Source organism: Bufo gargarizans, chromosome 4 (assembly GCF_014858855.1).
Source record: "Bufo gargarizans isolate SCDJY-AF-19 chromosome 4, ASM1485885v1, whole genome shotgun sequence".
Classification (NCBI taxonomy): Eukaryota; Metazoa; Chordata; class Amphibia; order Anura; family Bufonidae; genus Bufo; species Bufo gargarizans.
The window spans coordinates 192,200,688-192,214,677 of NC_058083.1; the positions used below are offsets into that span (position 1 = coordinate 192,200,688).

Below are 13,990 nucleotides of genomic sequence, written 5' to 3' on the forward strand. Positions count from 1 at the left end.
ATTGCCTCCTTTGCTGGCTTCATTCATTTTTCTTTCACATTATACACTGTTCATATCCAGGGGATACAACCACGGCTGCAGCACAGATACAAAGTGGCTAGGAAGGGAGCTGCTGTGTGTGTGCCTATGCTCTCTCTGTCCTGGTTGGTGCTTTTTCTAGAGTGTGAAAGCATGGCCACCACTTTAGGATTGCAGGGTGGTCATAACCCCTGGAAACAAACAGTGGATGTGATGGAAAATTGAATCCAGCCAGCAAAGGAGGCAATATCGACAATCGCGATACATTAGTAAGTGCCTCGTATTTACTTTGTCTACATGTCCAGTTTGGAGGTAGTTAACCCCTTCCTGCATTTTCACGTACATGTAGTCACCGCTGACCACGACTCATGCAGGGTTTACAGAGATGGTGGGCTCCCTATAACTCCATTGGCTAACCGTGCTGCGCTGGCATGGGGCTGATGGTTGTCATGGCAGCCCTGATGCCTTCCACAGACATCGAAGCTTGCCAGCTACGGAAGCCCAAGAGATGGGTCTCCTAGGCAACTGTCAGCTTCTTACGGTGTAAGACACTGCCTGATCAATTTAGTACAATACAGACTGTATTGTACTGAATTAAAACAGGGATCAAACCCAAAAAAGGTGAAGTCCCATAGTGGGACAAATATAAAAAGTTAAAAAAATATATATATTTTTTTATACTAAATTTTTTTTAGTTTCAAGTAGAAAGAAAAGTGTCCTTTTCCAAATATAAAGTAATTTTTAAAAAAAAAAAATAGGGAAAATTATAAAAGTAGACATATTGGGTATCACCGCGTCCATAACAACCTGCAATTTTTTTTGTCACATTACATCACAAAAAGTGTAATACCAAGCGATTAAAAAGTCATACGCAACCTAAAATCATACCATACAACCCATCATCTCATCCCGCAAAAAAATGAGTTCCTACCTAGGACAATCGCCCAAAAAACTATGGTTCTCAGAATATGGAGACACAAAAAATTTTTTTTTTATTTTTTTAAATGCTTTATGTAAAATATTTGGTATTTTTTTGTTACCTTGCCTCACAAAAAGTGTAATATAGAGCAACCAAAAATCATATGTACTCTAAAATAGTACCAATAAAAATGCCACCTTATCCCGTAGTTTCCAAAATGGGGTAATTTTTGGGGAGTTTCTACTCTAGGGGTGCATTAGGGGGTCTTCAAATGTGACATGGCAATTTAAAATTATCCCAGTGAAATCTGCCCTCCAAAAACCATATGGCATTCCTTTCCTTCTGCGCCCTGCCGTGTGCCCGTACAGCAGTTTACGACAACATATGGGGTGTTTCTGTAAACTACAGAATCGGGGTAATAAATATAGAGTTTTGTTTGGCTGTTAACCCTTGCTTTCGTAGCAGAAAAAAATTGATTAAAATGCCAAAAAGGTGAAATTTTGAAATTTCATTCCCATTTTACTTTAATTCTCGGGTTAACGTTTGTAAAATCAGTTTTGAATAGTTTGAGGGGTGTAGTTTCTAAAATGGGGTGATTTGTGGGTGGTTTCTATTATGGAAGCCACAGAAAGTGACAATTTTCTTAAGAATTTTCAGATTTACTTCTAAGCGTTCTAACGTCCCAAAAAAATAAAATGTCATTTTTAAAATGATCCAAACATGAAGTAGACATATGGGAAATGTAAAGTAATAACTATTTTTGGAGTTATTACTATTATAAGAGTAGATAAATAGAAATTTGCGAATTTTTCCAAATGTTTAAATTTTTTTTATTAATAAAAATGAAATATTTGGACTCCATTTTACTACTGTCATGAAGTACAATATGTGACGAGAAAACAATCTCAGAATGGCCTGGATAAGTAAAAGCGTTTTAAAGTGATTATCACATAAATTGACACTGGTCAGATTTGAAAAATTAGGCTGTGTTCAGAAGGTGAAAAATGTCTGTGTCCTGAAGGGGTTAAAGGGACTATCCAACCCTTATAATTACCCCCCTAATGCCCAGGCCCATCAGATAGGTTATACTTATCCCTCTCCCCGGCACCTACGTCGCCCCTGATTGTGATAGACTTGAATCGGCATGTGTGGTCCGCAAACGCATTTACATCAATGGGTATGTGTGCTGTCTGCAGAAAAATCGGTGAAAAATGGCAATGTGAACGAGGCCTTACATGTTTGTCAATGCATTCACTGAACACGAACATGTGCTTATGCTTAGATTCTGGAAGAAGCCACAGAAGAAGAGACTGCACTTCATAACAAAATAATGCCAACCGTTGTTAAACCTCCAAAACAACCCACCTCTGAGCATAAGCCTGCTGACGGCGAAGAAATGGTAGGTGCCATTATCTTGTTCCTGAGGGTATCTAATAATTAGTTTGGGAGGTTCACGTGCTGTATGTTTTCTCTGCAGTGATATCCTGAATATATTCTTAGTCATAATGCAGGTCTGACATGTATTTTACTGAAGATGCATTGCAGGAAACAGAGGTGTAGGGTCCTCTTACTTGGGCTGATGGTCAGCCAATTTTTGGAAATGCTCATTCCAGATAATTGGTCTGTGTAAATGTGCTGCCAGTTACCTGTTAAATGATGAAATGCTGGGTTTTCTTGTAATCGCATCGTTCATTTGGCACCCAAAATCCTTGTTTGTCAGCAGCACTGTGTACCCAGGCATGGGCTGCCGATAATGAAACGATAAGGGGGCGAACAATCGTAATACTACTTGTTCATCCGCCATTCAGCAGTGATCATTGTATGTTAATACGGCTAATGATCGATAATGAGTATTAGCAGTGATTGTTTAACTATTGGCACATGTAAAAAGGCCCTTCCACTCTGATTTCTGCTGCAAATATGCAGTTTGAAGTGAAGCGGATCTGCACAAGGATTCACCTTATTCAGTGGTGTAATCCCTCTCTGGTTACTCCACTGGATAGCAACAGCAGCAGCAGCCCACCTATCAGAAAAGGGGTCACTATTAGAACAGTAAAGTAACTATAAGTGCATAAAAAGAACTCAAACTACCTATATAGGATACCTAAAGCACACTGCAAACACAAGTATAAATTATACCAATTTCCATCTTTATTGGATGATAAAATACATAATAAGAGAGTGTTCACACGAACACGAAGTGTTTTGCAGTCCGCAAATTGCAGATCCGCAAAACACGGATACCGGCACATTGCCTGAGCTATATAGAGAATGCCTATTCTTGTCCACAACAGCGGACAAGAATAGGACATGCTCCATATTTTTTTGCAGGGCCACGGAACAAAAGTGCGGATGCAGACAGCACATTGTGTGCTGTCCGCATCTTTTGCGGCCCAATTGAAATAAATGGGTTCTCATTTGCAGAACGGATGTGGATCCATTTATACGGTCGTGTGAATGCAGCCTAAAAAGTGCGGCATAGTGTCTGACGGCGGCATAGTGTCTGACGAAGGCCTATGTGCCGAAAACGTTCACACGAGATTGCCACATGTCTATCTAATTAATGCAAAAATAAATGCATTTCAACCGAAGCTCTAATGCTGTGATCTTTAATCAACTGTAACTGGGGTGGGAACCCTATTCACAGCTGGACCAATACGGAGTGCAACAAAGCTCCTATAAAGATGCAGCCTAAAAAGTACATGAAAAAGTACTGACAAACAAAAGCCACAAAAAGGTGCCTAATTCGTGTCCATTGTAATTATACATGAGACTACTAAGAAGGGGATGTATGCATAACGATAATATCCTACCATATGGCACAACCCCTAAAGCTTAAAAGAATAAGTACAAGTGAAACATGTAAAATACAGACCCGGATGACTGCACCTCCAAAAAGAACACCCCGACACGTGTTTGGCGTCTGCTTCCGCAGCACATATTTGTGTGCTTTAGGTATTCTATATGGGTGTTTTTATCCACTTAATAGTAGCATGCTACTTGTTCTTGAAGATATGTAGGGATGCAGAACACCCAATAACATATATAGGATGTGTATTGTTCCTCCTGGGTTCTTCCATCTTAACACAATGACTGAAATCTGCTTATGAACAAATTATTGTATTTTTTTTTTTTTAACATCTCTCAATATAATAATTTTTTATTTTTTTTTTTTTAGGAACTGTTTGAATTGCAGGTAAGTCTTTTTTACTCTTTGATATTCAATGGTGATTTCTGACGTTATTTTGATGGAAACAAACCTAATGCAAGTGTGAACTGATTGGCCCAGTCTTCATAATTTTCATTTGGTTAAGGCCTCATGCACTTAACAGTGTTCATTGCAAGAAATACGGTAACTAGAACAAGGATAGTACATGTTCCGTAATTTGCAGAAAAAACATATGGATGCGGACAGCACATGGATGACTGGCCCTTTTTTATTTTTTGCAAATTACGGTTGTGTGCAGTGATTGAAGCAAATATTAAGCAACTTTCATCCTAATCATTCAAAAATAGGGCTGTCTTATTGATGCTACCTGGAAATATCTGTTCAGATGGTTTAGATCCAAATAGCCTCAACACCTTGCCTTTCTAAAGGCCTCCATAAACATTAGTCTAAGGCTATTTTCACACCTACGTTTGGTGCGGATCAGTCTTGTATCTACACAGACGGATCCGCACTGATAATGCAAACGCTTGTATCTGTTCAGAACGGATCTGTTTGCATTATCATGAACAAAGTCAAAACTGATCCATCCTGAACACCATTGAAAGTCAATGGGGGACGGATCCTTTTTCAATTGCACCATATTGTCTCAGTGAAAACGGATCAGTCTCCATTGACTTGCATTGTAAGTCAGGACGGATCCGTTTGGCTCCGCATCGTCAGGTGGACACCAAAACGCTGCAGGCAGTGTTTTGGTGTCCGCTTCCAGAGCAGAATCAAGGCTGAACGGAGCCAAACTGATGCATTCTGAGCGGATCCTTATCCATTCAGGGCATGGGGCTAAACTGATACGATTTGGGCCGCTTGTGAGAGCCCTGAAACGGATCTTGCAAGCGGACTCAGAAATGGCAGTGTGAATGTAGCCTAAAGTTGTTTGAAAACAGATGATTTCAGCGAAAATGAATGTTCATCGGTTGAAAATTAACATTTATTTTAGCCAACAGATGGCAGGCCATTATCGTTTGAAAAGAAGTCATGTTTTAATATTTTTGTCATTTATGGCTCATTCAGACAGCCGTATGCTGTCTGCAAAAATGCGGATTTGTTTTTTTGCAGACAGTTCAGCATGTCTGCAAAAAAACTGATTGCATTCCGTTTTTTTTGCTGATCTATAGACTTCAATAGGGCCTTGTCCTGATTTTCACTGACAAGTATAGGACATGGTTCATTTTTTTTGCTGAGCCGTGCAATGGAAGAAAAGGTCCCCATAGAAATGAATGGGACAACATCTAACCTGCAAAAAAAACGGATCCGCATTTTTTCGGACAGCATACGGCGGCCATCTGAATGAGACCTAAGTCAAATGAAAGATTTTTCTTTGAAAGAAGGTTCCCAGAAAGATCTTTAGTTGTCTGGTTTCATTGAACACATATGGGCTGTTTGAATAACTAATGGCCAATATTTACTAAAATATGTATGGCCGTGTTTGTGAAACTAATGCTCCCCAGATGATTCATTGTTCAACCAGCTTTAGTCTCCCTCTCTAGTATATATGTAATCTAGACTTTATGGAAATTAGTGACATTGTCTTCTGTTTTTATAAGGTAATATAGTTTTTGTGGTAAAGTTTTCCATTAAGATGTGAACAAATATAAACTAGCAATGCCAACCTTAACCAACAGGTGGCAGTATGATTTTGTATCCCCAGTTTACAAAAAAGCATTGGTCTAAAATGGTAGAATGTGAAGATTTATTTAATATTTTTGACCACAAGCTTGATTCCAGTGCTCTGCCTAAATAAGTAGGGTAACATACATAAAAAACAATCTACAAAGGAAGGAGAAAGAGGGTGACACTATTTAAATGTGTTATGAACACGCAGTTTCTAATATCATAGATGATTTGTATAGTACATTTACTTAGTGCAAGTGATGAACTGTCTAAATAAACTGTCACTCGAAGAAGAATATTTTATGTATAACTAGTAAGGATGAGCGGACCCGTGGATGTTCGGATTCGCCGGGTTTGGCCGAACTTCGGGTTAGGGTACTTTCACACTTGCGTTTTTCTTTTCCGGCATAGAGTTCCGTCACAGGAGCTCTATACCGGAAAAAAACTGATCAGTTTTATCCCCATGCATTCTGAATGGAGAGTAATCCGTTCAGTTTGCATCAGGATGTCTTCAGTTCAGTCGTTTTGACTGATCAGGCAAAAGAGAAAACCGCAGCATGCTACGGTTTTCTCTCCGGCCAAAAAAACTGAATACTTGCCTGAATGCCGGATCCGGCATTTTTTCCCATAGGAATGTATTAGCGCCGGATCCGGCATTCAGAATACCGGAATGCCGGATCCGTCGTTCCGGCATGCGCATGCGCAGATCGGCAAAAATGTGAAAAATGTACAAGACGGATCCGTCTGTCCGCATGACAAGCGGAGAGACGGATCCGTCCTTGCAATGCATTTGTGAGACGGATCCGCATCCGGATCCGTCTCACAAATGCTTTGTCAGCGGCAGATCGGCGGATCCGGCGGCCAGTTCCGACGACGGAACTGCCCGCCGGATCACACTGCCGCAAGTGTGAAAGTAGCCTTAGAGTTCGGGTTCGGAACCTGAACCCAATTGAAGTCAATGGGGACCTGAACTTGGCTGTAAAATGGTCGTAGTAAGGGCTAGAGGGCTGCAAAATGGGGCTAAGAGCAGGACAGTTGCCCTGAAAACAAATGTGCATCGGGAAATGACTTAAAATAACAGAATAGAAAAATTAAAAAATAATAATCTTAAACTAGGAGGTGGAGTTCAAAGTGGACCAGGAGGAGGTGGGCAACACTTTATTTTTATTTAAAAAAAATAAAAATAAAAATAAAAAAAAAATAAAAATAAAAATTGGGGAAAACCCCAAAACATTAGGAAATAGAAAAGAGAATGCAAAGAGAGTGCAACAATGGCTGGGTGCGGCCAGTATACAAGTCTACTCAGCAAGGTACCGACAAGTCCTGTGGGATCCATGCCTGGTTCATTTTAATGAACGCGAGCTTGTCCACATTGGCTATGGACAGACGGCTGCACTTGTTTGTGATTACGACCATCTTACGACCATGTGCAGTGACATTATTAAGGACCGCACGTTGTTGTTGTAGCGAGGATCCAGCATGGTGGCCACCCAGTGTACCTGACCTTTGTTGATGTAGGAACCCGCCCTCCGAGCCACTTGGGAAAGACTGGCCTGATAACCGTGGAAATTATCCCTCTTCTTCCTCCTGTGCCACAACCTCTTCCATCATCGCACAAGGCGTTTTTTAAGGAGACGTAGAAGTGGGATAATAATGCTGAGGACTGCGTCATCGGCACTGGCCATGTTGGTGGAGTACTCGAAACAGCACAGCACACACGTCCTGCATGGAGGCCCACTTGGTGGTGCTGTTCCGCAGAGCGACTCGCACGTGTGTGCTGCAGCTGAAACTCCGCTATCGCCTGCTGCTGCTCGCAGTCTCTTCAGCATGTGCAAGGTGGATTTCCACCTTGTGGGTACGTCACATATGAGGCGGTGAGCTGGAAGGCCGAAGTTACACTGCAGCGCAGACAGGCAAGCAGCAGCAGGGTGAGAACGCCGAAAGCGCACACAGATGGCCCACACTTTCTGCAGCAGCTCTGACATATCAGGGTCATTTTTCAGGAACCTCTGCACCACCAAATTTAGCACGTGCCAGGCAAGGGATGTGTGTCAAACCGGCTAGCCCCAGAGCTGCTACGAGATTTCGCCCGTTATCGCACAACACCAGGCCAGGCTTGAGGCTCAGTGGCATCAACCACTCATCGGTCTATTGTTCCATGCCCGTTCACAGCTCCTGCGCAGTGTGGGGTTTTTCCCCCAAACAGATGAGTTTCAAAACAGCCTGATGTCGTTTCCCCATGACTGTGCAGAAGTTGGTGGTGAAGGTGTTACGCTGACAGAAAGAGGAGGCAGTAGAGGGGGAGGCAACGAGAAATGTCCTGCAACCTTCGCTGGCGGTAGGACATGCGCCAAACTGCTATCTGCCTCAGGCCCAGTGCCACTGCATTTACCCAGTTTGCAGTTAGGGAGATATAACGTCACTGCCCGTGCTTACTGGTCCACGTATCAATAGTTATGTGGACCTTTCCACAGATGGTGTTGCGCAGTGCACACCTGATTTTGTCTGCCACTTGGTTGTGCAGAGCAGGGATGGCTCGCCTGGAAAAGTAGTGGCAGCTGGGAACCACGTACTGTGGGACAGCCATCGCCATAAGGTTTTTAAAAGTCTCTGTCTCCACAAGACAGAGTGACAGCATTTCAAAAGCCAGGAATTTTGAAATGCTGGCATTCAGGGCCAGGGATCGCGGAGGGGGAAGAGGAGGGAGTACTTCCCCTTTCTCTCCATTGTTTGGGGGAGGGACAGCTGAACACTTCCATGGGACAGTGTGGACTTGCTGGGTGACAGTGGTGGAGGTGGCGGTGTTGCTGCCACATCCTCTGTTTGTGGGGTGGCAGGTGCCACTGTCTTACTCCAAAGAGGGGTGAAGAGTTGCAGTCAATCTCTTACACTTCTGCGGTAGGGTTAGGTGGATGGCCCACGGAAACCCCGATAGCAGAGTCCTAAAAATGCATAAGAGACTGCTGCATGACTTGGGCTCAGACTGCTTGGCTGATTTGCAAGGGGGTGAGGTGAAAGACAGATGCCCATGGGCTGCAGGTGCCAACTCTGCTGTTTCAGCAGGGGATCGCGTGGGAGACCATGTGAAGGAACTGGAGGCACTACCAGCCATCCAAACTACAACCGCCTCTACTTGTTCTGGCCTCACCATTCGTACACCGGTATTCAGGCCTACAAATTAACGCTGAATGTCCTGTCGCCTACGTGCACCTGAGGAAGGTGTTTCATTTGGGCGTGTAGCTGGCACAAATCGACCACGTCCTCTCCCTGCAACAGGAGCTCCAGCAGCACCACAACCAGGGCCACGTCCCTTATTTGATGCTCTCCTCATTCTTTGAGGTCACCCACCGAACTAACAGACGGATTAACTATATTAATTTCCGTGTCATGTATGCAGTGCAGGTATAACTCGGACAGAAAATGGGAATATGTCACCCACCGAACTAACAGATGGATTACCTACATTAATTAATCTCCCTGTCACATATGCAGTGCACGTGTATCTCACACCAAAAATGGGTATATGTCACCGGCTGAACTAAGTCAAATTAACTATTAATTTTGCTGTCGCGTATAAAGTGTCAGGGGTACAAAAATGGTGCAAAAAAATCATTATAGGTCACCCACAAAACAAATGGCCAGATTCCTAACACTCTCCCTCGCTGCAGCTGCCTGCTTACTGCCCCTGCACTGCTCAGAGCTGATGGGCGGTGCTGCACGTGATCCAGCTTTTATAGAAGAATGATGCATTAGCCGATCACAGCCATGCCATTACTAGGCATGGCTGTGATGGCTTCTAAGTGCCCACAGCTTAAAAGCTTGTTGATTGGCTGCCCTGCAGCCTTTCAAAAGCTTTATTAAATGCCCGAACACCGAAATGGAACCCAAATTCGGTGTTCGGGCACTTGGGTCCCCCAAATTTTTTATTTTTTTTTACCCAAGTTGGGATTAGGGTCCAGGTACCCCAACTCGCAAAGCTTTTACAGTTCGGGTTCGCTCAACGCTAATAGCTAGCTTAAAGAGGTTCTCCAGAAATTAGGTAAATGAAAATACTTAAACATTACTTTATTATAAATATTTTCCCTGGCACCTCCACAACGGCACTCCAGGAGGGTGTCCCCGCCTCCCCAGGACAGGAAACAACGTAGAAGCTCAGGTTTAAAAGGCCCCCTCCCCTTACCTGCTTCAGTTTGTTGTTTCCTGTCCTTGGTATTGCGTGGAAGCCGCTCCTGCTACGGCTGGCGTTCATCGCGCACGGCCTGGAGACTTGCCCCATCCGGGAGGGCCGTACAGAGGTCGGGGGTTAACAAACCTGTCCCCGTTCCTTAGGCATAAGTCCTTCTGAGAAGGCAGCCACGGGCTTCTGTTCCCTGGCTTACTAAGGGAACGAGGGATCGCGCACACAGGCGGAAGTTACGGGTACCTTCTGCGTGACGTTCTATCATTTGCAGATTGGACATATGAATGCAGAGAGCACATAGAAGTCTTTGTGTGCTGTCCACATTCGCATATCCGTTGTGTTCGCAGTGTTGTCATTATTCTGTGCAGGTTTTTCTGCTACATGTGAATGGCTAGGAATCCCCCCTTCACATACATTGAATGCTGAATGCCAGTGGATTTGAAGATCCACACAGAAGTCCTCATCAAATCCTGAATTTGTGAACACATCCATTATAGTCATGTTTTGCAGGCAGCTCATTAACCACTTATTAAGAAGTTCTTTTGATCCAGTCTCAATTTGCTGTTTTCAACATTAAAGAACAGGATGTGTATATCTTTTATGTTTGTGCACTGGACTTTGACTTTTTTTATATTCTGGCTCAAGTTTTTGTAAAGTTGCAGTATGCAGGTAAACCGCTGTGCGTTGCACATCTGCAGCCAGGATGTTAACTGTCCTGTATCATTAAGCATTTGTTAATGTTAAGGATTGGTCTGGTTACACTCTCTGTTTCCTACTTTGTTTCAATGAGGCACTGTGATCGTACATGGTTAAAACCACAGGCATGAGTGGGAGGCTGGTGACCTAATGGTAAAAACATTCAGCTTTCGGAGAGGACAGATCAACATTAATAATGTTTCTTGAATGGCCACATGGTAACCACACATTTCATAGGCTTGAGGAGAGAACTAATAAAAAGGTTTATTTTACGACCTATTACCAAGCAGAAAAATCTGGAAAGATCCTAGAGATCCTTCCACCTAACTTTCTACATTGAGCTAGGATGTACTTCCTGAAGTCTATTCTCTGTCTATTCTCTCAAAAATGGGTATACAGTTGCAAGAAAAAGTGGGATTGTGCAAAGCAGTAATCAAAGCAAAAGGTGGCTACTTTGAAGAACCTAGAATATTGCATATTTTCACACTTTTTTGTTATGTATATAATTCCACATGTGTTAATTCATAGTTTTGATGCCTTCAGTGTGAATCTACAATTTTCATAGTCATGAAAATAAAGAAAACTCTTTGAATGAGAAGGTGTGTCCAAACTTTTGGTCTGTACTGTATGTCTGAGGCCGAACTAACAGATTAAGGGTCCATTCACACGTCCGTTTTTTCTTTCCTGATCTGTTCCGTTTTTTGCGGAACAGATCAGGACCCATTCATTCTCAATGGGTCCTGGAAAAAATCGGACAGCACAATGTGTGCTGTCTGTTTCCGTTGTTCCGTTCCGCATGTCCGTTTAAATATAAAACGTCCTATTATGTTCCTGAAAAATCGGATCCTGGTACAATGCAAAGTCAATGGTTCCGCAAAAAACGGAAGACATTCGGATGTCATTCCGTATGTCTTCAGTTTTTTTGCGGAATCCGTTCCTGGAAACACATAGCAATTTATTTATTTTTTCAAAGAAATCCAAACAACTTTATTTGATTATTGAAATGTATACATGTTTCCGTTTTTTGCGGATCCGCAAAAAACGGATGACATACGGAAACATTTTCAGGAACAACGGATCCGCAAAAAAACGGACCGAAATTCGGATTATAGAAAAATACTGACGTGTGAATGTAGCCTAACTCTGTCTAATACCTCAGATACTTCCAAGGACAGGAATAGAACACAAGTTAGAATTTTTTTTGTAATCAAGTGGTTATGGAGTATCTAATTTAGTTCATTTGCAAAACATAAGTATTAATAAATTGAAAGTTTAATTTACACTCCATGTTCTGAGTGTGAAACTGGAAGGGGATTGGCACGTGCAATGACACCACTTCAGAAATGTACAACGTGACCTCTTTACTGGAGCTTTAGTGTTGGTGATATTGGGTAACGATATTTAATATTTTATTCCCTCTTTCACCTGCAGACCTCATATGAAATTGGAATTGTGCGGCAGTTTCCTTTCTCTTCAGCTCTGCAGCGAATGGCAGTGGTTGCCAAAGTATTAGGAGAAAAACGCATGGATGCCTATGTGAAGGGCGCCCCAGAAGTGGTAGCTAGCCTTTGCCGATCAGAAACTGGTAAAATTCTAATTCTTTTCTAGGAAAAAACAAAAAGTTTCATTCCATTATAAAGCCACATTGGGGGAGGAATCTAAGTAATCTGTTGTAGATGTATTTGTGACTGTAACGGATCTCCTGGCACCCCGACCAGGTACCTCTGTCGATGGATGCTCCTAGTGCTTCCCGATGACTCGAAGCACTCCACTTGACACTGTAAGCACTGCAGACCCCACGAACCGCCGAAGCTTGGTTGAGGTCTCACCGTCTCCTACCCACCCTGGACCTACGACAAGGCTCTGGGCTCCAGTGGGTGAACCTCTCCTAAATCCAGAGAGCAGGAACAGCTCTTACAAGAGCTAGGAGTTATAGCCAGGGGAGTATACAGCGTATAGCAATCCCCATACACATTAAACGAGGCTCTATGTTGAATGTAAAACAGGAACTCTTTGTTGAACACACAGCATTGACTTATACACATTTTACAACAAGGGTACCACCCCCGTGGACCTGGTTTTGGAACTGAGGACATGACATAGCAGCCAATCCTGTACAGTTTAAACACAAAAACTAACCCTATTCAACAAACACACTGGCATTGTCTGTGACGCAATTAACAATGAGCATGCAAACATAATGAATGAATAGGGACAGTGGAGACACATGTGATGGGATTATCTCCTGAGTGTATCATATGGTGATCTACTCCTCTACCAGTCGGCTGCTATTATAATCAACTATCTTAATCCCATCACTAACACAATCAGTGGGAGTCTCAGTGCAGAGTTAACCCTTTTTGTGTTGCTGAATCCACACCATGCCTTTTTAATGGGCCATAGGTAATATGTGGCATATAAATTACACACATAAATCGGGGTTCATAGCTCCTTGTAGCCCCAAAAGGTCTGAGGGGGGTCTCCATAGTTCTCGGTCCATAGTCTGTAGGAAGGAGGCTGGCCTGCAGGCTTCTCCAGCAGCCCCAGTGACGGTTCAGTCCGTCACAGTGACATATAATGGCGTTTTGAATGCTCTGCTTGGCTTTCCAGTAACAGAAATATTAGAGCGGTGTGAAGAGACTAGGCGTCCTATAGAGATTGCATTCAGGATACAATGTATCTATCCGTCATACAGCAGAGGATATTCATGCACGATTAGCTGACGGGTTTTGCTTCCAAATGCAGAAATATTTTTTTTATATAATTTTTTGGTGTTTGTTAAATATACTGATGTGCCAGAGAGATGTTCCAGTAGCAATATTATTAATAGTATGTTCCTTTTATTCATGTTCTTCATTTGGTTATCAACTGCAAATCGATTTTTTTTTTTTTTTTTTTCCCACCCCTAAATGTGCGCTCCTATAGGTGATTGGATTACTTTTTTTTCCCCTCATGTTCTGTATAGAAGTCTCTACTGTCTTTTGAGATACAAGGTAACTGTAATTTCAAAAAACTTTTGACATGTTATAGTGACGTTGTAGGTTTTGATCAGTATGGTTCCAGATGCTGAGACCCCTACTATTTGCGAAATAGTAAAAAAAAAAAAAGCACTGTCTCGTCTTAGACATTCTATTCAACTCATCTTCAGCACTTTTATCTCCTCGTTTTAGGAATCAGTGGTTTGTTTTGGCACCCAGACCCATACCAATAAAAACTGATATGTCGAACGTTTTTTTAAATGAGTTACACTGAAATGTAAATCGACTGGCAGCTTTTTTTTTTGTTTTTGTTTTTGTTTTCTTAGATGACAAAATACACAATAGTAGTTTAAAGAGGACCT

At 42.5% G+C, this 13,990-nt stretch overlaps 1 protein-coding gene across 1 annotated transcript in view; it reads left to right on the top strand.

The window, feature by feature from the left end:
• Positions 1-13,990, top strand: part of ATP13A3 (ATPase 13A3) — a 143,039-nt gene that overhangs the window by 96,945 nt on the left and 32,104 nt on the right. The window contains exons 16-18 of the mRNA XM_044289425.1: positions 2,220-2,336; positions 4,116-4,133; positions 12,082-12,235. Coding sequence (XP_044145360.1) covers positions 2,220-2,336; positions 4,116-4,133; positions 12,082-12,235 — 289 coding nt within the window. The remainder of the gene's footprint in view (positions 1-2,219; positions 2,337-4,115; positions 4,134-12,081; positions 12,236-13,990) is intronic.